Source organism: Lissotriton vulgaris, chromosome 3_1, assembly GCF_964263255.1.
Source record: "Lissotriton vulgaris chromosome 3_1, aLisVul1.2, whole genome shotgun sequence".
Classification (NCBI taxonomy): domain Eukaryota; kingdom Metazoa; phylum Chordata; class Amphibia; order Caudata; family Salamandridae; genus Lissotriton; species Lissotriton vulgaris.
The window spans coordinates 1,427,462,682-1,427,487,695 of record NC_141689.1 but is presented as its reverse complement, the minus strand read 5'-3'; the positions used below and the strand labels follow the sequence as shown (position 1 = coordinate 1,427,487,695).

General features: G+C 41.8%; 1 protein-coding gene across 1 annotated transcript in view; it reads left to right on the top strand.

Moving 5' to 3' along the window:
• Positions 1-25,014, top strand: part of STAP1 (signal transducing adaptor family member 1) — a 512,237-nt gene that overhangs the window by 382,787 nt on the left and 104,436 nt on the right. Inside the window, exons 7-8 of the mRNA XM_086961918.1 lie at positions 4,436-4,505; positions 21,492-21,591. Of these exons, the coding sequence (XP_086818044.1) occupies positions 4,436-4,505; positions 21,492-21,591 (170 nt within the window). The remainder of the gene's footprint in view (positions 1-4,435; positions 4,506-21,491; positions 21,592-25,014) is intronic.

Here is a 25,014-nt window from a genome sequence, read left to right as displayed (position 1 = left end):
AGTTAAAAAAAACTAAATTTAAAGTTTAGTGTGAAAATATGTAGTTGGACGGATTTCATAATTAGTATTTGCTTGGTGTGTACTAAATTGATAGATACGTGTTTATTAAAAACTTTTTGAAGTGGAGAGTTAGCTGGATATGTTCAAATCCATTGTTGCAAAGAAGTGGGTTACAGCTCTGCAATTTAACACTATTCAATTTTGAGACGGGGCTAGGTGGGATCTAATGAAGTGTTTTTCTTTGTATTTGTAGCTTCTGAGTGGATGAGTGTCTTGTTATGCTTTATATCAGGATCTAAGAAGAATTTTCATCAGACTCCAAAGGGTTGACTGTGAAATAAAGCCAGGGCCTAACCTATAGGTTTGATCCTTGCTGCTAAGGAAATTATTTTAAATGATAATCTCAAACTCTACGTGCTTCATAAAATCAACCTGTCTTTTTAAATAAACGTAAGGCTATAACACATAGATTCATCAATGTCCTGATTTGCGAGCCCTTAATAGCGATTATTAAGGAATCGCTATTAAGGACTTGCAAATCTGCGTCTGCACCAGATGTACTGGCCGCGCTTCCACCAGGATATGATATCAAGAGAGTTGACAGGAAGAAGGGGAAAGGGGGGGGATTGCGATTATACATAAGCATGAGCTGACTTGCACTCTAGAAGAGAGGTACATTGGAAAAAGCGAGACAGGTTTCTTTTCCCTAGCAGTGCCCCATGGATACGGTCTCCAGGGATTTTTAATATATCGCCCACCGGGACCTGGAGCCAGCTTTCCCACGCAACTGTTGGATACTCTCACACTCTCTGCTCTAACTCATGAGAGACTCCTCCTCTTAGGGGGCCTAAACTATCATTTTGATGACCCCCTAAACAACGAAGCGCAGGAACTCAGACAGGAATTAGAAGGCATACAGATGTTGCTAAAATCAGATATGCCCACTCATTGCCAGGGCCATCTTTTGGACCCTATCTACGCCAACTGGAATACTCTGACCGTAGCAACCCCAACGCCTGTCATTTGGTCTGACCATTTTCTGGTCCCATTTCGGGTAGCGGTCCCGGAAAACGGACCTCAGAATGGGAAAACCACTACTAATAAACGCAGGAAATGGGCCGAGTTTTGCCCAGAGGACTTTAATAAAATAATAAAATCAGAGGGCCCGCTTGAGGTCGAGGAAATTGATTCTGCCTGTGAAATATTAATCCTACGAATCCAAAAAGCGCTAGATCACACAGCCCCATGGACTCGGAATGCGCCAGTAAGGAAATCTAAATCTGCCCCCTGGTTCGACACGGAACTGCGAGATCTAAAAGCCTCATGTAAAAATCTAGAGAGGAAATGGCGTAGGGCATATTCTGAGACAGACAGAGCCGAATATAAGAAAGGCCTAAAAGAATATCATGCCACCATCCGGAAAACGAAGAGAACCTATTACTGCACCAGAATTAAGAACGCAAACAATTCCATGAAGGAAAGGTTCCTAGTATACAGGGAACTATCTGATCTCACCTCACTGACAGCTCCAATAGACGGATCAGTCAGAGCTTGCAATCAAATAGCAGAGTTTTTCACCAGTAAAGTGGATAAAATCTATACGGCGTTTCCGGAGGCAGCTAGAGTAGGGGGTGGGAGAACGGAAACCCCCCCCTACTATACAAAACAACAACTGCCTCTCGGCATTTTTAGTGCCCTCACGGGAATCAATATGCCATATAGCAGGCAGCATTAAATCAGGATCACCTAATGACCCAGCCCCACCAAAAAAACTTTATGGTAGCTTAACCACTCTGGAGCCATATATTAGTCACTTACTCACTCTCTCATTTGCATCAGGACAAGTACCTGCTGCCTGGAAGAGAGCAATAGTCCTCCCTTTGAGGAAAAAACCCAACATCAGCCTTGCAAAACTGGACAACCTGCGACCTATTTCCCTTCTCCCCTACTTTGCTAAAATTGCGGAGAAAGCAGTAAATCAACAACTGTCTGCATTCGCAGAGACCAACGGTCTGCTCCACCCCTCTCAGTCGGGATTCCGTGCTTTACACTCCACGGAGTCGGCCCTACTGGCCTCAACGGAAACTCTCCGGAGCTACGCAGATGAAGGTCAGACAGCGGCACTCATTATGTTGGACCTTAGTGCCGCTTTCGACACTGTGGCGCATCACACACTGCTGCAGTGTCTTAGAAAAGGAGGAGTAAGAGGCAAAGCATGGGAGTGGCTGGAATCATTCCTTACAGGCCGCAGTTTCCAGGTTGCACAAGGACAGTTTAGGTCCAATGAAATAAAACTCAAGCAGGGAGTTCCACAAGGCTCCAGTCTCAGCCCCACCTTATTTAATTTGTATGTGGCTCCGATTGGAGCGATCACAGACAAATTTGGGGTTGAGACAGTGTCATACGCAGACGACACGCAACTGATTGTGACGCTCACGCAACCAGAAGAGCAATGCGCTGCTAATTTTAAGACCTGCATGCAGGAACTGGCCAAGTGGATGACGGACAATTGCCTCCGTCTTAACGGAAATAAAACAGAGGTACTGATCATAGGCAAAACTCCATCAGTATGGACCTCAGCTTGGTGGCCAGACGAGCTGGGTGAACTACCCACACCCAGCAATCTAGTGAAAAACCTAGGAGTCTGGCTGGATAAAAATGTATCCTTCGATCACCAGACCAAACAAGTGGCAGGCACTTGTTTTGGTATACTATGGGTCCTTAGAAAAACATTGGACCTTATGCCTACGCCGGTGCACCAAACCCTAGTTCATGCACTGATAACATCCAGGCTGGACTACGGAAACGTATTGAATCTAGGAGCCAACGAAAAATGCATCACTAGACTGCAGCGCACACAAAATGCGACGGCCCGCCTGATCCTTCACCTGCCCAGAATGGCATCTTCACAAAAGGCTCTAAAAACACTTCACTGGCTCCCTATTAGGGAACGGGTGAGGTTTAAGGCCCTCTGTATAGGACATCGTATCCTAAACGGGAAAGGCCCTAGGTACCTGCTCAACTATCTTAAACGGTATGAACCCACGCGCCAATTAAGATCATGGGGCACGGGACTGGTGCAGGTCCCAAAGATAAAAAGAGTAAGAATGGGTGGAAAATCCTTTAGAGTCTCGACCGCTAAGCTGTGGAACAAGCTGCCAGAGAAGATGCGACTGGAAAAATCCGAACTGATATTCCGTAAAAAATTGAAAACAATCCTGTTTCCCAACTCTCAAGGCCTCAAATAGGGCTTCGAGCCACAACAAGAATCCCTCTCTTAAGGAACAGACAGCAGCTTCTAGCGCGGGGACACACCAGCAGGTGTAACCAAGCGCTTTATAAAATTTATAATAATAATAATCGGGATTCATGTAGAAATCGCAAAATAAATTGCGATTCCTACAGCCTCCTTATTTGCGATTAGCAAATTGCTAATCGCAAATAAGGAATAACTCCCCATTCATTCCTATGGGCCTAAAGGCCCATAGGAATGAATGGGGAGTCAATCCTAATTTGCGAATAGCAATTTGCTAATCGCAAATAAGGATGCGATTTCAAGGGTGCTAGGGATGTCCAAAGGACACCCTGTAGCACCCCTGAAATGTCAATGTAGACTGATGCTGCGCACACACATGTCCAAAGGACATGTGTGTGTGTAACATACCACTTAGAAAAATGCACTAATGTGCATTTTTCTAACTTTTCGCTATTTACCACGAAGTCAGACTTGCAGTAAATAGCGGTAAAAAATAGCGAATTCGCAATTTTTCAAAGGTTTATGAATAGCATTTAAGGAATCTCTAATTGAGATTCCTTAAATGCGATCGCAATTTGAGAAATCGCAATTATTTGCGATTTTTCAAATTGCGAGTTCATGACCCATTGATGAATTCTAAATGACATTTTTGCGGGCGCAAACAGCCGAATTTTGCGACTCGCACCGTTTGCGCTCGCAAAAATGCTTGATGAATCTACCTGTAACAAACCAATTAGCTATTCCTTGGACGGGGAATCTCAGATTTTGTGAGCTGTTTCGAGGGTGTTAACTCTGTTGTGTGAATTCGAAGTTTATTTAATGAACGCTAATATTACTTATATTCTGAAGCAATTGCACGATTCTGATAATGAATTATGTTAATAATTCGAGTAATCAGATTAAAGATTAGTCAGCTACTACTGCCAGCTCAGATGCTTGGAACTGGCAGTCACTCGTCTGGACATAGGTGAGAAACTTTGTAAATTGAGTTTCTCAGAGGGTACGTCAACAACAGCCTCATTCAACTGGACCTATGATGTCACAAAGCTTTTGTTGATCATTTGAGTACATGTTGTGGCAGGAAATCAACACACTGGAAAACGTTACTTGTTTAGAGTCAATATTACAATGAAAGTTATCTTGAAACAATTCTGACAATTTTGTATTTATATTTTTCAGTCCACCAGTTTTGAAGCATTACAGAGTGCTGAAAACAGACACAGGATACACGATAGAGCTCGAAAGGCCGGTGAGTTAATTGTTACCACATCAAGACATTTGATGGGCAATGCACAAAAGAAAACCTACTCCCAAAAAGTCTTGCATATCCTGCAGATGTGTAATTTATGAATGATTAAAATATGTCTAATTCACTGAGGAAAGTAGAAGGGCAAATTAAATGTGTCAGCTTGTTCCGGTTTGCATACTGTGGGCAAAAATGCCTGACTAGTAGTAATACGTAGATATCAGAAACCAAGTGTGTATATGAAGCGAAATGTATATATATATATATATATATATATATATATATATATATATATATATATATATATATATATATATATATATATATATATATATATATATATTCACTGAAAAAACCATAGGTTTGACACCAGTTATAGTTAGCTGGAAATTTTACTGACATAAAACCATTGAAATTCCCACGTTATAGTTAGTTGGACTCACTATAACTTGCGCGTGTAATGCACTGCTGATGACATCACATATTACATCACTCATGACATGGTCAGTGACATCACTCACGACATCACTGATGACACCATCCAGTGAATGTGTGTCTTTCTGAAAAATAAATATGTTTTATATATGTATATGTAAAGGTCGATGGAAGAATAAATGTTTAAATAAGTGTCTTAATGGATGTTTTTTTTAAAAGAAATTGATTGGTTAACTGGCTTATTAAGTGTATTTTAGTGAATACATATATTAGCGAGTATTGTTTAAATATTTCAATGTTTGTATCAGTGTTTCACTTTGTGTATAAGTGGCTGCATGGGTTGGTGAGTAGCTACATGTGTGTGTATATGGGTTATTAGATGTTTTTTTAGTATCAGTATGAGTGTCTGTATGGTTTGGTGGGGGTATTACTTAGTACATAGATGCATCTATGACTGACTCACTGTTTGTATGTGTTTGGAAGACGTCATATGTGCAGGACTGTATGGATGGATGAGTGTGTATATGTGTGTGTTAGTAAGTGAATGACTGTCTCACTAGTGTCTTTATCAGTAACTACATATGTTTTAATCTAGTATATGTGAGTATTGATGTATATAAGTGAGTATATGTGAGAGTGAGAGATTGAAAGAGTTGTTGTTTAAATAAGTATGTGTTTCTATAAGTGATTGTTTAAGAGAGTAAGTATGTGTAAGTTTCCTTAGAAGTAAGGTGGTAGTGTGTGTATAGCTGTATATGCAAATAAATGGATATTCAATAGTTTATTTGCATGTGCGAGTATGTGTGTGAGCAACTTTTGGAAGACTGTCGGTGTGTTACAGGATGTATAGGTGTATCACTACATATGATGAGTGAGTATATGTATGAGTGACTATATAGAACTGTTGATGAATGAGTGGATGTGTATATAAATGGTGGAATTACTGAATTGGTTGTTGTAACGGGTATGGGTATCTCCACTTTTTTGAAAATGTTAGTTTCTATTTTTGAATATGTGTTTCAAGGGTTACTTTACAGTGAAAGGAGGTCTGTCACTCTGTCACAAGGATGGTGTCATCAGTGATGTCATGAGTGATGTCACTGACCATGTCATGAGTGATGTAATATGTGATGTCATCAGCAGTGCATTACACGCGCAAGTTATAGTGAGTCCAACTAACTATAACGTGGGAATTTCAATGGTTTTATGTCGGTAAAATTTCCAGCTAACTATAACGTGTCAAACCTATGGTTTTTTCAGTGAATTTAATAGGTTTTTTAAATGCTAATTCCTAACTATAACTGATCTGAAACCTCTGTTTTTTCAGTGAATTTCATAGGTTTTTTAAATGCTAATTCCCAACTATAACTGGTGTGAAACCTATGGTTTGTTTTTTCAGTGAATTTCATAGGTTTTTTAAATGCTAATTCCTAACTATATATAAGGCCCCAAACCTATGTTTTTTTCAGTGAATTTCAAAGTTTTTTAATAGCAAATGTCTATAGCTATGAAATGTAATATTTCTTTTCTTTTTCTTTTTTTTGCTCTGGAGCGCTCCCGGTGAGCGCACCGGAAAGCGCACTTTTTCGGGGCGCGCACCGGTGAGCGTCCCGTTAGCGCTATTGCCGCAAACGTAAATATCATCGTGACGTATTGTGTAGCCGCGTCCACGTGATACGCACTGCGTAAGCGCACCCAGAAGCACTCAAGCGAATACGATCGCGCAACGTAAGCATGCGACGCGCTTACACGACGCGCCCCTGGGCGCGCCCCGGGGCGCGTAGCGTAAGCGCGTCGGGTCATGTGACCTAAAAATAACACTTTTTATTGGTTCAGGACAGTTTTGGTTTCAAAATGATCAAAGCCCTGGTCATGTGTCCTTAAAATAACTATTTTCATTGGTTGTTATCAGTTTTTTTTACAACTAATGAAAACCCCACCCATTTCCTTAATTTCTTCTTTCACTTTGGAGACAGCAAGACCTGTTTTTTTCTGTCCTACCATTTTGTGCAAAGAATGGCAGCTAGACCATCCAGCAGTAGTGAGGACTCAGATGGCTTCATTCAGGAAGAGCCTCCTCAGCCCAAGATCAAGGAGCATTTTATTTGGAAATCTTTTTCAATACCTGAAGGATTAAAAAAGGTGAATGCTCCCAAAGTAGAATGCCAAATCTGCCATACTGTGCTTTCCCGAGGAGACCCAAAAAGGAAGTACAGTTTTGGCAATTCGACAATGAATCGCCACGTCCAATGCAGGCACCCCCAGAACTATGCCCGGGAGAGTGTCCGAGACCTGGCACGTAATCCCCCAAGGGAGGACCCACAACATCAGGGAGAGGACGTGCAGCGGAATTGGAGATGATTCCGAACATTCAACCTGTTTTTAGTGACATTACTATAAAATGCAAGCAATGCGATGAACTGCTTTGCTATGGTGAGCAGAGCATCAAGCTCATTGCACGAAAGAGGCAAGAACACTGCTGCCTTCCCCAGCCCTAATTTTCCCCCTTTTTTTTTCTCCTGTTGAGCAGTTTTGTTTTTGTTCTGAAAAAAACAACAAAAAGAAAAAAAAAACAGTTCTTTTTAGAACTACCTCCAAATTATAAAAAAAAAGGCTACATTTTTTAAAAACTCTGTCATTCTTTTTTCCCCATGGTACGCTCCCCGGTGCGCGTACTTGGCGCTCCCCCCCCCGCGAAAATCAACATTTTAAAAAAAAATTTGGGTCCCCGCAGGGCCCTTTTATGGCCCCCACATCAAACCTAGGGGGTCAGGGGGGGTCTACTCTGCCCCCTTATGGTCATTTCCCCCTTTGTTTTTGCCACCTCTTGAGTCTCGATTCTACCGAGACACAAGATGGCGGCCGCTCCGGACTGTTTCGAATGTTTACAGACACCCGAGAGCCAAGCTGCTTTCCGTGCGCAAGTCGCGTAGCGCGCCCGGTGCGCTCCCCTGTGCGCGTACCGGGGCGCTACCATAGATATATATATTTTTTTGAACCTAAATTACTCAAAATCCACTGGAGCACATATCTTGAGACATAGCAAAGGCACATTGGGCTACCAGTCCCTACAATTTTGCTAAGTTTGGTGGAAATCCATTCAGCCGTTCGGGCTAAAAGTGAGTTTGACCGCCCTATGGAAATTAACATGGGGAAAACACGTTTTGGGACCCCCCTTTTATCTCGGACCCCGCTTGACGAATCCCCCCAAACTTTTAGGGAAGGACCGGAGCTTGACGAGGCAAATTTGAGGAAATTTTCAGGCAGATTCGGCAACCGGCGCCAAAGTTATTCCAAATAGAATTTTGAGATTTTGCATTGAAAAAAATCCTAACTATAACTACCTACTGGCGACCGCCAGTAGGTAATATATATATATATATATATATAGCACAAATCTAGATGGGCAATAAGAGTGCTATAGATTAATGGGCAGCTCAGGGTCGTTTAAAAGATTATACAAGAGCATGTGTATCAAGTGAGATTTCATATTTTTGAACCAGACATTTGAAATGGTATTTTATTTTACATTAGGCGCCAAGAGCTTAAGTGAATTGCATGCATTTGGATCTAGCGATGCGACCTATGGCAGAGGAAATTGGTTGCAGACCCCTACTATTTTGGTGGCGCCTATGGGCGACACCCGAACTGTCCGAGTACAGGTCTGAGCTCTTAGAGCTCCTGAAACACCCTGGCATAGGCACATTGGCTTGGTTTGCACATATCACAGAAGATCTTAGTATTATCGGTAGAGACAACATATGATATAACGCGGAGTTGGCCTGCGTGGCAATCACACGCAAACAGCTAGTCAGTAGCTACAGGGGGGGCAAACCTGCCAAACTCCATGAAAACTCCACCACTGGTTCCCTTACAGTAAATTTTCTGGCAGTAAAGGATATGTACAACTTAGAGCCATGTCTAGACAAAATACGACCAACACTAGCCAGGAAACTGTAAGTGCAATTCCGGCATGGCTCTCTTCCCCTACATACACTCACTAACAAAACAAATGGTCTAGTCGTGCCATTCTGGGGTGTCCAGCTTGTAGTTCGGGAGAGGAGACTGAAATCCATGTATTCTTCTTTTGCCCGGGTTACCACAAAATAAGACACAGATGGTTGATCCAATTGTGTAGGAACCTAGGCTCACAACACTGTAAAGAAGCATTCAGGCTTCTAAAATACAATACTGAACTCCAAAATGCTTATGCTGTTTCCCGTTTTTTTAAGCTCTATGTGGTGGACATGGAAGACATTTCTTAAGAACTAATCATGGCCATACCATTGACTGACTTATTTTTACTGTCATATCTTGAATTATATTTTTAATCTACTACTGTTTTTATCATGGCTTTCTAGGGCCATATGTAGGTAATCTCTAGTTACCGATTCTTAAATACCAAATTTTACCGATTCGGTATTTAAGAATCGGTAAATAGTATGTAGGTATAAATTCGCTAAATTTTACCAAATCCGTAATATTCGGTATTTAAGAAACGGTGTTTACCGATTCGGTAATTCCCATTCATTCCACTGGGCCTGGAGGCCCATAGGAATGAATGGGAAGCCATTCACCATTACCGATTCGGTAAATACCGAATTGGTAATGGGGGAACATATTTAAGGGTGGCAGGGTGTCACATTGACACCCTGTTGCACCCCTGAATCGTGCATGTGTGCACATGTGGCACATATACATGTCCTAAGGGCATGTATGTCTGCCAAAAAAGCACAAAATTGCTTTTTTAAAGGTATTCGATATTTACCACCAACTTGTAGTTGGTGGTAAAAACAAATCCTCAAATCAAAAATACACTCACTTGAGTGCTTCCTACATAGGATTTTAAAATTCGGTAATTTACCGATTCGGTATTTTAAGGAATCGGTAATTTACCGAATCCTTAAATTACGGAATCGGTAAATTACAGAATCCTAAAATTAAGCCACCTACATTAGAAATAGCTAAATACCGGTCGATAACAGCAAATTTACCAATTTTCAGCCGTTACCGACCGGTATTAAGCTACCTACATATGGCCCCTAGTCTTTCAATCTATTGTGTATAGTCTGTATATATCTGTGTATGTTCTAAATAAAGAATGAATGAATTGCATGGAAATCACATAATTTTACCCAATTTAACATTAGCATCACTGTTTTGAGATATGTTAGGTTTCTATTTCTTGGTTAAGATTGCCTGCCAAAATATCAGAGTAATTAAACACAATTTTATAATGTATTAAAAATTTAATAGCACATTAGAAAAATGCCCAATAAAAAAAGGGAAAAAACCTTTAGAATATAAAGAAGGTTTAAAATATAGATTCCATCTTCATAGAAAGCTCAGTAGTCATTAATCACAGGGCTCTTACCAATAGCTCACTGAACTCATAAAACTTAAATCTTGCTTATCTAATATCTGATGACAGCATGACAGATCTCTGGTTCCATTTCTTTTAATATAAGTTGCAGTTGACTTTATGTCATATTCACCATACTTATTAATTTATGTTTTTTCAAAGTTTGTTCTATTGGTCTTTAAAGAGAGAAAAGTTCAAACACTTTAGTATTCAACATGAAAAGGTTTAAAGCTACAGGTGTGACAGCATTGCCATGAGCTGAAAGAAAAGAGATAACAATATAAGCACAATACATATTGGGATGTTGCAATACTCCTTGTCAGAACCAGAACCCTGCTCTCTCCATCAAGAGCATTCAAGACAACAGCCCCAATGCATTGGGATAGTCTAACTGCATTGTTGTTTTTAGATTTTGAGACATCACCATTCCCATGTAGCTGCAGGATTTCACTCTTTCTAGACTAGCTTCTTAAATTGACCATTTAAAGGAGTTTTTCGTTTGTACGGTGCTTGAGATCATTATTTTACTTTTTGCTATATTAGCAGACAATAAGCTTGAGCATACAACTGTGATGTCAGACTCATTTGTATTCAATTTGGGAGACTGGTCCAAGATGACTAAATTATTGGCCTATGAAAGGGTGTTCATTGTTACGTTTCCAACTATTGGAAGAAATGTAGTTACTACCCGAATACATGGAGAAAGATCATTTAGAGATATCATCTAGACAATAATGGAGCAAACAGACAAGTTCAAGTACAAGTTCAAGTTTAACTTTTGTATAGCGCTCTACTCACCCAGAGGCTCTCAAGGCGCTTGAGGGAGGGGGTACTTACTTATCGAATATCCAAGTTTTTAGTTGTTTTCTGAAGGAGAGGTGGTTCTGTGTAAGGCGGAGGTGGGTGGGGAGAGAATTCCAGGTTTTGGCCGCTAAGTAGGAGAAGGATCTTCCCCCTATGGTTGATTTATGGATGCGCGGAATTGCGGCGAGGGCTTGATTGGACGATCGCAGTTGGCGGGTGGGGGTGTAAAAGGACAGGCGCGTGTTGAGGCATTAGGGTCCTAGGTCGTAGAGGGCTTTGTGTGCGTGGGTGAGGAGACGGAACGTTATTCTCTTGTTGACGGGGAGCCAGTGGAGGTTTTTAAGGTGATCGGAAATGTGAGCTTGGCGGGGGATGTCTAGTATAAGTCTGGCTGAGGCGTTTTGGATGCGTTGGAGTTTTTTCTGTAGTTTGGCTGTGGTTCCGGCGTAAAGGGTGTTTCCGTAGTCCAGTCGGCTTGTGACCAGTGCGTGGGTGAGCGTCTTTCTTGTTTCGGTGGGGATCCAACGGAAGATTTTTTTGAGTGTGCGTTGGATGTTGAAGCATGATGATGAGATGGCGTTGACTTGTCTGGTCATCCAGAAGGAGGAGTCCAGGATGAAGCCCAGGTTACGTGCGTGGTCCGTAGGTATGGGTGCGGTTCCCAGGGCCGGTGGCCACCATGAGTCGTCCCAGGCAGGGGGGGATGAACCTAAGATGAGGACTTCCGTTTTGTACGAGTTCAGTTTTAAACGGCTGTTCTTCATCCACTCGGCTACTTCTTTTATTCCTTTGTGTAAGTTGGTTTTGGCGGTGTTTGGGTCTTTGGTGAGGGAGAGGATCAGCTGGGTGTCGTCTGCGTATGAGATGATGTTGAGGTTGTGTTGGCGCGCAATGGATGCGAGGGGACTCATGTATACGTTGAAGAGGGTGGGACTGAGTGATGATCCTTGTGGTACGCCGCAGATGACTTCGGTGGCCTCTGATCTAAAAGGGGGGAGGCGGACTCTCTGGGTTCTTCCGGCGAGGAATGAGATGATCCAGTCCAATGCTTTTCCTTGTATTCCGACGTTGCTGAGGCGTTGTATGAGGGTGCTATGACAGACTGTGTCGAAGGCTGCGGAGAGATCAAGTAGGATGAGGGCAACTGTTTCTCCGTTGTCCAGTAGTGTTCGAATGTCGTCTGATGCTGCGATGAGGGCGGTCTCGGTGCTGTGTTTGGCTCGGAAGCCGGACTGTGAGGGGTCGAGGGATTTGTTGGATTTGAGGAAGGTGGCGAGCTGATTGTTGACGGCTGTCTCAATGACTTTGGAAGGGAATGGGAGGAGCGAGATGGGGCGGAAGTTCTTAAGTTCAGTGGGGTCTGCTGTGGGTTTCTTCAGAAGGGCGCTGAGTTCGGCATGTTTCCAACTTTCCGGGAAGGTAGCGGAGTTGAGGGAGCAGTTGATGACGTCTCGGAGATGGGGTGCGATAATGGAGTCTGCTTTGTTGAAAATGTGGTGGGGACATGGGTCGGTTGGCGATCCTGAGTGGATGGAGTTCATCAGGCGGATGGTGTCTTCAGTGGTGATTGGGTTCCAGGCGCAAAGGTTGTTAGAGGGGGGTTTTAGTTCGAAGGTGGGTGGAGTGGACTGGTCTCTGGACTGGTTTTCAAAGCTGTTATGTATGTCAGCGATTTTGTTGTGGAAGAATGAGGCTAGGGAGCCGCAGAGGTCTTGGGAGGGAGTGATGTCGTTGGTGCCGGCGGTGGGGTTGGTAAATTCTTTGACGATGTTGAATAGTTCTTTGCTGTTGTGGGCGTTGTTGTCAAGTCGATCCTTGAATGCTGACTTCTTGGTGGATCGGATCAGTTGGTGGTGTTTGCGGGTGGCGTTCTTGAAGGTGGCCAGGTTATCAGTGGTTGGGTTTTTTCTCCAGGCTTTCTCGAGGGTGCGACAGAACTTCTTGGATTTCTTAAGGTCATTGCTGAACCAGGGGGCTTTTTTGCTACCTTGCTTGATTTGATGTTTTTAAAAGGGTGCTAATTTGTCAGCGCTGTGGGTGATCCATTGTGTGAGGTTGGAGGCTGCAAGGTTTGGGTCCGATGATAGTGCAGGAGGGTTTTGGTGAAGCGATGTGAAGAGTTGGTCGGTGGTAATTTTGTTCCAGTTTCGGTGGGGAATTCGTTGTGGGTGGTTGTGGGTCATAGTCTTTTTGTAGTTGAAGTGAACGCAACTGTGGTCCGTCCAATGGAGAGCTGTGGTGTGATTGAAGGAGATGTGCTTGCTGGAGGTGAAGATTGGGTCGAGCGTGTGTCCAGCATAGTGAGTGGGGGTGTTAACAAGTTGTTTGAGTCCAAGATTGGCGAGGTTGTCCAGGAGGGTGGTGGTGTTGCTGTCGTTGTTTTTTTCCAGGTGGAAGTTGAGGTCTCCCAGTAGAATGTAGTCCTCGGAGGGGAGGGCGTGTGGGCTGATGAAGTCAGTGATGTCTTCGCTGAATTGTGTGCGGGGTCCTGGTGGCCTGTAGATGAGGGTGCCTCTGAGTGTGGTCTTGGGGTCGGTGTGGATCTGGAAGTGAAGGTGTTCGGCGGTAGCGGGGTTATCGTCGGAACTGGTTGTGATGCGGATGGTGTTCTTATGGACGATGGCGATGCCTCCTCCTGTTTGGGTGGTGCGGTCCTTTCGGATGATCTTGTAGCCGTCGGGATGGCTATGGCGAGCATCAGTCCATTCTGAGGAGATATCATTCTAATTAAACCTTGTTGCAATAAGGACAAGTATAAAGTTTTCAAGGCTATTTAATGAAAACCGTTTAAGCTGTAGAATTGATCTATCTACATTATCAAATGCTATATTGAAATTGATTAATGTAAAATAGGTTGGTTGTGTATGACCAGCAGCATATTTGTCTTTTATTTTGGATTGCAGTTTTATTATCTAAGACTCATTGGTTACCTCGAAAAACAACTACATAAATGGGGAGAATTTTATTTGTACCTTTCCATGTTTGTAAATGTTATAATGCATTCAGCAAACAACTTTCCTAAAGGATCTAATCATTCTATTTCAAAGTTGTGGTAGTGTTCTGCTACCCTTAAATTTGGTACCTTCTGCGTTCTATAGCATAAAGTAAACAGTGGCATTAAAACATGTTCCTCAAAGATCCAGGCCTTTTTTTTTAATACTATGATCAAAAGTATTTCCGGTACTTATGGGACCTGAGTAGGTGCATGGCCTGGCATGCCTCCTTACGAATATGTGACATGAGAGCTGATCGTCTGTAATCTCCTACGAAACCTAGTAGGAACCTCGTGCTTAGCTAAAATACTGGGACGTTCTTGGCCACATAAGAGTACCCAGAGTCTTGACATGAATGGTAATGTGCAATGAATAACAGTGTATTCCGAAAGAGGATTGGGCAACAAAAATGGTGGCATGTCGAAATACAGAAAATAAAAATGAAAACAGGGCCAGGCAGGTCTTGATGAAAGCTGGAAAACTATTTGTGGCTCAGGCAACAACTGAAACATGTTGACCTATTGACAAAGTAACCTTTGATACTCTCTTTGCGTCCCACTGTCCAGAGCACTTCATTAGTAGTAAAATATAAAGTTATTCAGTAACACACCTTAGGGCATTTTTAACAATTCCCGGTTCTACACCTATACTATAAATCAAAACGCTGGGTAGAGCCCATCTTGTGTCACACCACCGCACCTGGTGAGGACTCAATGATGAAGCATGCCTCATAGAAATATGTTAGTAAAAGTCCTTTTAAAACCAAAACCAGGAACGTCCCCCTCATAGTGGGTATCTAATTTTATCTAAGAGGATCTCTCCCTTTTCTTTACATAGAATCTGGAACTTGAGCCTTAAAGCCTCTTGTTTGCCGAATACATCTTTCTGTATCTTTTTGGGTCATTTGTAAGTGTGTACAGAAGGGTCATTTTAGTATGTCTGTTTCAGTTATATAAGATACATAATTTGCTGTACATAAAGATGGTATGTAATTCACTCTAGAGTCTTGTGAGATGGGACATGACTGCTTCTGTAATCTTTCATTAAAGTATAACATGACTAATCAGCAGACGTTCCAGTGGTAAACTGTCTCTTTTACTTGAAACCATACTTTCAAATTCTGCTGATCTCTAAAAGTGCATTGATTGCCTGATGAAAAGCAGAAAATTGTATTTAAACCACGACCTGGTTTTGTTTTTTGTTCTGTATTATAAGAAATCGAATGTTAACCATTTTTTCTTACATTAAATCGAAGGAGGATATTGCATTGTTGTCTTCCATGAAAAAAAAAATTCAGTTAGGGCATTTAGCAGACATTCATGTAGCATATCAAATTAATCAAAAGAAAAATGGACACTTGTAACAGTTCTAAACCAGTGGTTAGAAAAGTAAATGAAACACCCTCAAAAACTCAATGTTATTCGGAAAAAGCGGTATATATGTTTTGTCCGCCCCACATTGATGTTGTGGCAGTTATCATTGGATGTTCCAATACGTGCTCAGTGCCAGCCTCATCCAGAGGCACCTCTGGTATAGAATGCAGTGTCCAGAGATTGAGGGTTACCCCCACACAGGATGTGAACAAAACAATACAAGATTTCTTGAAAAAACAAAATGTTAAAAAAGAGAAAGTCACCCTTATGCTTTAATGTAAGGTGAGATTCAAATGTCATAAAATCAATTGATACTACAAAAAGATCAAGTTACTGGATCTCTTTAGTATTCTAATAGGCTTGTCGACATGTTTCATCTCCTTTTGGCCCTACGGGGTCTATGGAGCTTTCGTCAGGACTCACACACATAAAAAATTCTTTCTTACTCACACAATTCGTGTAGTATATTTTGAGTGTACCCTTTCTGGCACTCAGTTATGGAAATTCGCTATCCACTATCTGTAATAAAGAGAGAGAGACATACAACAGTACAAAAAATTATGTTCACCTGTTATGGTGATTCAGGGTGGTGGGGGGATAACAAGGAGGAATGACATTGATATCCTCCTTTAAAAATATCAGCTTCTTATTATCGCTGAAGTGTTAATTTAGGAATGGAAGGGAGTTAGTTCGGCATTGGATTGAGAATTAGAAAAAGTCATGCGGATTACATCATTACATTGGAATCAATTGTGGCAGTGTTATTGGCTGTATCTCGCTTACTCTATATCTCAAAAACATGTTATCGGCTATGGCTAGTAGCTGCTGTACTATATAACGATGTTTTTGTAATAAGGTAGCTCTAAAGGTCTAACACACTCGTTATATAAAAGAAAAAAGGGAAGCAACAAGATTTCTCAACTGTTATGTGGTTCCTATCAGGGGGGTTTTTGATATCCTCTTATAACGATAAAGTTGCATAAGGCTAGATAGGTAGTGGCTTTCGATATCTAGCGCAATAGTTATATTGGTGTTCTGGTTCCACCAGTTTGCTCTAGCCTCTGTGTCAATAAGACTGTCCCACAACAGATGGGGGTTACGGAGTGTAAAATAGCTTAAACAATTTCACTCGCGGGTAGAGATACTATCGTGTCAAATCATACCTGTATTAGAAAGGTCGCAAACTCCATCAGGGGGTGCCGCCTCTTGGAGGGCAGAGCTGCAGACAAGGGGTTGGATATTAGAAATGCCGCTATTGCGTCTTACCGGTATCCCTGAGAAAAGTTGGAACGGAGCCGCCATTACCCGCGTGGTATGTAGTTCAATGACTTGTGCTGACTCTGCCCTCGGACGTCAGGTCTACGTATTGAGCTCTTATTTATAGGGCCAATGGCGGTATTTGGGAACAAAGTTTTTTTCGAAGACAACTTTATGTGTCGTTTTATCGGCTTAAGCGGACAGTAGTATTTTGAAATATAGCGAAGATGGATACATTGTCGATTCAATTTTGACAAAGGTTTAAAGTTCGCTGGTTATGCTAAATTGTAGGTTAGATTGAGTAGATCTTGTTCTTTTCTTAGACCGGTTATCTGGTGGAACTAGTCTTAACTCCTTTAGTAGTGGTTGGGAATACAATGCGGATGTATACATTATCAATCAGATTTTGACAAAGGATTATAGTTCGTTGGTTATGCTGAATTATAGGTTAGATTGAGTAGATATTATTCTTTTGTTAGACAGGTTTTCTGGTGGAACTAGTCTTAACTACTATCGTCAGCAAGGTCTGTTATTTGGCGAATTGATGCCAAGGAACATTGTCATTAAGGCCTTGTTGATAGGTTTTGAGGCGGTTCACCCACCTCTGTTCCTTTTCGTAGAGTATTTTTTCTGAATTCTGTGATTTTTCTGATAGCATCTCTATCACAGTCCAATGTAGATCGTCACAGGAATGGTTCGATTCTATGAAGTGCGCGCACAATTTTGTGGTGTTCTTTTTCAGTCTTATGTTACTTCTATGTTCCCCAATTCTTGTTTTAACTTTTCGGCAGGTCATCCCTATGTATTTCTTCATGCATGGACAGCTTACCATGTAGATAACATGGGTTGAATTGCAATTTGTATGCTGTCTTTGCGTCCATACTAGGGTTTCTGATAGTTGTAATGTTTTTGATGCTCTGGTTGTTTTACACGCTACACATGTGCCACGGGGGTAATGACCTGTTATGGGTGTCATTGAGACATCTCTTGTTTTTGCTGGTGGTTTCTTTTTTGTGGGTCGTGTATGTACCAATACATCTTTCAGATTTTTTGTTCTTCTATTAGCAAACCTTGGTTTGGGCCAATCAAATCTCCCGGTGTTTAATATATGCCAATTTTTATTTACCAATTTTTGCACTTCATAGGTAGAAGGGCAGAATGTTGTTACACAGGTGGTTAAATTTGGTATTTGTTCTTTTGGGTGGATCTGCAGGAGACAATCTCTCGGTTGGTTGCTCGCTCTTTTTCTACATTTAGAGATGGTTTTCTGAGTGTAGTCTCTGTTTCTTAGTTTCTCACTAAGTTCTTGGGCCTGCATTTTATAATCTTCATCTTTGCTGCAGTTTCTTTTCAGCCGTAGAAATTGGCTATATGGGAGATTGTCTCTCATTGGTTTCGGGTGATAGCTCTTATAAGATAATAGGCTATTTTTGGCAGTTGGCTTGGTGTAAGTTTTGGTTTGCAGGGTATTATTTTCTGTGAAAATTGTAAGGTCCAGAAAATCTAGTTGTGTATTGTTGGCAGTGTAGGTGAATTTTAGCCAGGGATTGAGTCTATTCAACCAGTCCATGAACTTTGTTAGGTCTGTTGAGGGATAGTCACAAAGAGAGGTGAAACCTCCATTGACTTTACCTGCTGAAAATGTTCATGTGGGGTAAATATGTACTGAGTCACCCATTGGTTCTTCAAGGGTCACTGTTGACAGTATATCTCCTGAAACTCTGCGGTTTAACATAACTAACTAATCACGATTCCATACTGTCAGCAACTTTGAGTTTTGCCCATCAGTCACACCTTTAAGTGTAGTCATGTGTGGCTTGGGAATATTGCAAACTAAAGTTTGGTTTCCATCCTCAAATAGTTTCATCAAGATATGGGAGATGTTTGCCCTGAAATTGCCAGCTACAGTAGTACTTGTTTCTCCTCTCATGCCAACCACGACTGTTTCTTTCGTTAATATATGAACAAGTTAGTCATTTACACTTTTCGGCCAAATTTATGCATTCCAAAGGAGAAATGTTGTCATCAAAACTCTAGTTTGCATGAGTGTTTTTAGTGTCCATTGCGACTGCTAAACCTCCCTTAAGATGTCCGTAGGTACTATGTAGGATGGGAGATTGAAGCACATAATGATCTTGGAGCGCCCATTCACTAACAGACCAACTCTTCTGTAGTCATACAAATGATAAATTTAGGTTTTTCCAAAAATATGTTTTACTATGCAGGTTGATTTGTCCAAAAATATGTTTTACTATTCAAATTAACCATATGTGCAATGTTTTATCTTCCAATTTGACGGAGATGGCTAACCCGAGTGTTTTGTCATGGTTTTCAATACGATTGACCAATGGGACATCGGTGAGGGTGGTCTGTAACTGAACCATTAAAACTTCCATATATGCAAAACGCATTCTCTAAATAACCAGGATTTCCACATAACATTCAGAAATGCATTTAGACAGTTTCAATGTCCTTGTCAGTAGGTTGAGGATCCATTACGTGTGAATGGTCTAGCAGGCTCTTGATTGCTAGTGGAACCAGAGAGGAAAGTAATGAGCTGCTCTTGTGCTCTGCTTGGGTTGTTACTCTTGTAGTATCCAAACAATTCATATTTAAAGGTACCTCTGGCACTATTTTACCTTTACTATTTTTCCTTGGAATATATTATGTAGATTGCTCCAATCTTGGGGTTTTCATTAACTTGCTATTACTCTTTCAGCTGGAACTTTACTCGTTCTTTATTAGTACTTTGAGTAAATAAAGAAATTGCAATGAACTACTTCTGTGCATAATTTTTCGATTACACCACTTCATAATCATCACACTGACTTCACTCAGTCTTTACAAATCAGAATACTGTAAAATAAAATAAATAACCACAAAGGTTATCCAATGTGAGAATGTATACCTGAATGTTTGCCACGTCTCCCCACCCCATCGCCCACCAGTAACACACTTCGCACACTGGTGCTCTGCATTACAAAATAGCTTGGTACCGGAATGGGTGTGGTCTAAGGAAATCCCTTTTCCCCAATTAGGCAAAGTGTCCTGAGGGCTCAATGCTTCCAACCACAGAATCTAATATTGCACAGGGCAAGAGACTAGCAAATAGTACTGTCAAAGTGAAATATGCTGTGTCACTGAACTGGTTTTTAAGGTCTTTGTGTGTGGGTAGGAGAGGAACTTATAAATGTGGTGCTAGTTAACAGAGGAGGGTAATCTGAGGTAAGCACTCACCTCCGATCTGGCAAAGGATCATGCGAGTTCAACGTTCCCACCACACAAGGATCCAACGTAGTACAGTGCAAGGTAAAAACAAACAGTAAACAAAGTGACACTCACCCATTATCACTGAGCATGCTCTCAAGTTCTAGAATGGTGTTGTCATCTGTTGACAAAGGAAGTGTGGTCTAGGGAGCCAAGAAAGGTGTAGCCACTTAACAAAGGAGGCGGGGGTGGATCTGAAGGAAACCCTCTTCTCTGATCTGGCAAGGCGCCATATGGGCTAACCTCTCCTCCCCACACAAGGATCTGATGTACCACAGAGCAAGATAAAAACAAACAGTATTGCTAAACAGTGAAACACAATCCACATCACCAAGCGGGCTTTTACAGTTTTTCTGGGTAGGTGAGAGGGGAGCCTAGAAAAGTGCAGCCAGTTAACGAAGGGGGGGTGATCGAAGGGAAGCCCTCTCCTCTGATTCGGCAAGGTGTCCACAGACTCTATGATTCTCACCGCATTAAATAGTACAGTACTGATAAAGAAGGTGAAATATGCTCCACAATTCCAAGTGGACTTTTAAGAACTATGTGGCTGGAAGCTAGTAGAGAGCATAAAGGTGTAGCCAGTTAACGGAAGGGGCATAGTGCGAGGCAAGCCTCCGCTGCACCGGGATCCAATGTAGCACGGTTGAAGGCAAAATCAGAATACTGCCAAAGAAAGTAAAACATCCTGTGCCACTGAGCAGGCTGTTAAGGTCTTTGTAGGTGACTGGGAGGCCAGCCTAGAAAAGTGTAGTTAGTTAACGAGTGTGGCGTTGTCTGAAGAAAGTACTCTCCTCTGAACTAGCTCAGTGTCCTAGGGGCTCAAGGCTTCTCACTACACACGGATCCAGTGTAACATGGTGCAAAGTAAAACAAACTGTATGGCTAAACAAAATTAAACAAAAAAGATTGGATGCAGGGTAAATCCCTGATTTAACCCTTTGGAAATAAGGATGTTCAGTCAAAGCAGAAATTATATTGTCACAAATTGTGGTAAGTTCTGAAAAGCATTGTAACATTACATGATGGCCCCACCCTGTTAAATGTGATGCAAGGAATCTAATATTTCTCTGGTTGATCGACTCACAAATATACAATGGCCTTGGGCAGAGAGGGGTGAGCTTCCCCATCCCCTTACCACACCCCTTCTTGCTGTGACTCCAGGGACACACGTTACCATTCTGCATACTGTAGTTGCGTCCTTGGTAGTGTTACTATATCATTCTGTGCAGATGCCTAAAGCACGTCAACCTATTAGAATACTCCGTTTTCAAACAACGTATTACACAGATTATTATAACAGGCTCAGAGTTTAGTTATATCTAGCTGTTTCGGTTATTATTGTGGGTGTTAGAAGTGAGTCTAAAGCTGTTTTAAATAGAAGGGTGCCATGCAGATAAAGAGGAGTACAGTTGAAGAAAGAAATAAAAACGTATCCACATGTACAGACTGAAAACCTACCAATGCAGGATCATTACCACGACCTCTTGTTTTTTTGTAGATCATGCTAAGGAGCCTGGATAAGGTCGTTGAGTACTTTATCAATGAGACCAAGGGAAAATTGGTACCCTATGCATGCAACATGTACGACACAAAACTCGGTAAGTCAGAAATGTGTTTCTGTGATTATTTGGAGCCTCAGCAACAGTAGTGTCCATATTGATGTGGGCGCCGCCAATTCACCAACATTCCAGGGGTGGCGGAAGTGACATCACACACCTTTTGACGTTAACAACATCATTGGAAGTGTCATCATATGCCCTTTGAACCTGATTATTTCCAGGAAGTGAGGTCACACAAGGTTAATCCTAACGGCATGACAATATTTAACATTGCTAAAGTGTCATAGGAACGGTAATATTAACAACACAGCACATACAAATGTCTCTTAGTGATACCACCAATATTAGGGTTCTGACAAGATCTTTGAAAGTGGTGAGACGAAATCTTTGCCCTTAACTCTAGTGAGCAAGTGAAGCAAGTGAGTCCGAGCTTTTCTATGGGAAGTTTGGGGCCCTCATCCTGAAAAAATAGAGTTAAATAATACATCTTAAGGCACAATTTTCACATAAATTGGCTAAAAAGATTGGGCTTTGAAGGGCTGCTCATTAAATATTCAAGTCCTTTATTGTGTGTTAAGCCAACAAAACCTGATGCTCTCCATTAGCTAACCCCTGCTTTTTCAAAATGTGCTATGGGTGTCCCTATATGTCAAAAATGTACTTCTTTATGGCAGGCCCAGGATTTTATCATGGGTGTCCACATGCCAAATATTTTATGCAATATTTCAGCCTAGAATTCTGCGATTAAGGTCATCCATATTTCATGGGTAACCCATTTGTCAATAAAATGACCTCTAGTATATGAGGGCCAGGGTTTTTCCATTGCTGCCTCGCCCATATGCCTTAGTTGTCCTCCCTTCCGCCAAGAATTACCTCCAAGGTGCTAGTGCCAGCATTTTCTCTAAGGATACCCACATGCCAAGAATTACATCTGGTATGTAAGTGCCAATATTTTACAATTGGTGTCCATCATGCCAAGAACCACCTCTTACCCTGGGCGAAGTACTACACTACGCTCGCATAGTTTGTGAAGTTTGCGCTACATCGCACTACGCGAATTGCACGTAGCACAGAGCAAACACGTGTAGCAGTAATTTTTTGCTTGCTCGCAGTCCTCAACATCAAGTTGGCGACCGTGAGCGAGCAAATTACATCCCGGCAAGACTTTTTTCTCGTTCGCGAACAGCAACATCAAGTTGCCAATCGCGAGCGTGGAAAATAAACCTCCCGGCGAGATTCTCAATGTGGATAGGGCAGGTTTCTCATTGCAAGGGGTCGCGTATGCTCGCGACAGCTCGCAATGAGAAACTACCAGTCCATGTTGAGAAAGCTGCTGCTCGAGTAGAAATCTACTTGCGCGGCAGAAAACGACTGCTTGCACTGTGCATGATGCAGTTTGTACTGATTGCACAGTGTGGACAAGCATCCGGCACTGTGCAATCAGTCCGAACAACATTTTGCACAGTGCACTACACAGTTCGCGTAGCTATGCATAGCTCGCGTAGTGCAAAGTGCACTTCGCGTAGCGCTACTACGTGAACTACGCCCAGGGTTAATCACCTCCACTATGCCAGTGCCAGTATTTTCTTAGAGGTGTCTGTCATGCTAAGCATTGCCTCCGGTATGCCAGCACCAATTTTTGCCATGGGTGCCTCCATAAGACTAAATTTACCTTCAGTATGCTGGGGTCAAAGGAACTCACCAGCATAAAACCACATTCTCACTCATGATCACTTACATTCACTTATTTATACTCACTCTCACTCACTTGCACTTAGTCTCTCTCATTAATATTCACTCTTGCACTCGCTTGTTATTTCTCCCTCGTTTTGCACTCACTCTTATTTTCACTAACGCTCACTCAGTTGCACTCTTCACTCATTTCCGTTCTGATGTACTCATACTTTCTCACACTTGCTTGCTCTCACTCATTCGCAACCCCACATTTTCATACACACATTCTCACTCATTCATTTACACTCACTCACTTTCAATCATATTCACTCTTACTCTGACTCAGTCATGCTTTTCCGCCCACTCACAATCACTTGAAATCACTCCCGATCTCTCATTTGTATTCACTCTTAATCTCACTCACTCGTTCTCACTTACTGATTCACTCATATACCCTGACTATCAATCTCTCACCGACTGGCACTCGCTCACTTGCACTCAAAAACACAAATGTTCGCATATACACATACTCTCACATACAAATCTTCTTCTCTCATAGAAACACACTCTCACCCACAAGCGTGGACACAAAATACGTTTGAAAGAATGTACTTACCTCAGCTGCCATTGAAGGTATTGCTCTATCTTCTGGTGTCACATTTTAGATTACAATAATAGTGAATAATACAATATTATTGCTGTAAAAAAAACGTAGTGCTTAATTTGTGAAAACATAAGTGCAGATAACCAAAATTCTTTCATGGATGGTAACACCCTGTTTTCCCACTAGTGCTACCCACTTCCATCATTGGAGCATCCACTGCCTGATTGGGAAATGTGCAAAACAAAACTCGAGCTAGCGAATGCAATGAGAAAGCCGAGCTTTTTCAACGGAGACAATTATTCACTGTAAAAAATTTGAAAAATGCTGCCAAATAGATCAGCACAGGGATCATTGAATTTTGCTAAAAGCCATATGTTTTTAAAGGGCACTCTTGAACTATTTGAGTACTTAAATGGTGTGTTTAGACAAGGGATGGGGTGTGTTAACGGCTATTTCATGCTTTATTTTGAATTTAAAAGTTCTTAACCTTTTCAGTCTAGTTCACATATTTAACCATTGAAATTACATATGTTATGTAATTACAAGATCGAAAATGGTGAAAAAACACACTCACAGACCGTATATAGACAGAGTTCCGGGCAGTACAAAAATTACGCATTTCATGGCTGGCAGCATTTGACTGTAACCAGGCCCAACAGTTTGCTTGACAAAACAGTAAATACGCTATCATCAGTACTAACTCCAAATGTCATAAGGTTGTACCTGTACCCACAAGTGAGGATCATTTTCCTTACTACATTTCACAACTCACACTTAGCTGTTGATCTAAAATACAACTTCACAAAGAAATGCTAAGACAAATACTGCCCAAAATCTCTTCTGAAACACTTTCTCTCCAAAAGCTTCTAGCTAAGTATACGATCACACTAAAGTCAAATGTACAAAAAAATTGCAACAACTGGGCAGGAACACAAGCTCTGGACACTAAGGGGTCCATTACAATGGGTGGGAGACAAAGCCCACCCGCAACCGCTACACCATAGGTGCGGCGGTCCAGCCTTCCTCATTAGGATGCCCCTGCCACACTGGCGGGTGCATCTCGCATTTCATACATTGTGGTGGGCGGTGCTGTCAGCAGCACCCGCTGCAATGTAAGAAATGCATGGTGTGCTTGCATGTTGCATGCACAACGTGACAGGCACCGCCCGGTGCCTGCCACCTTG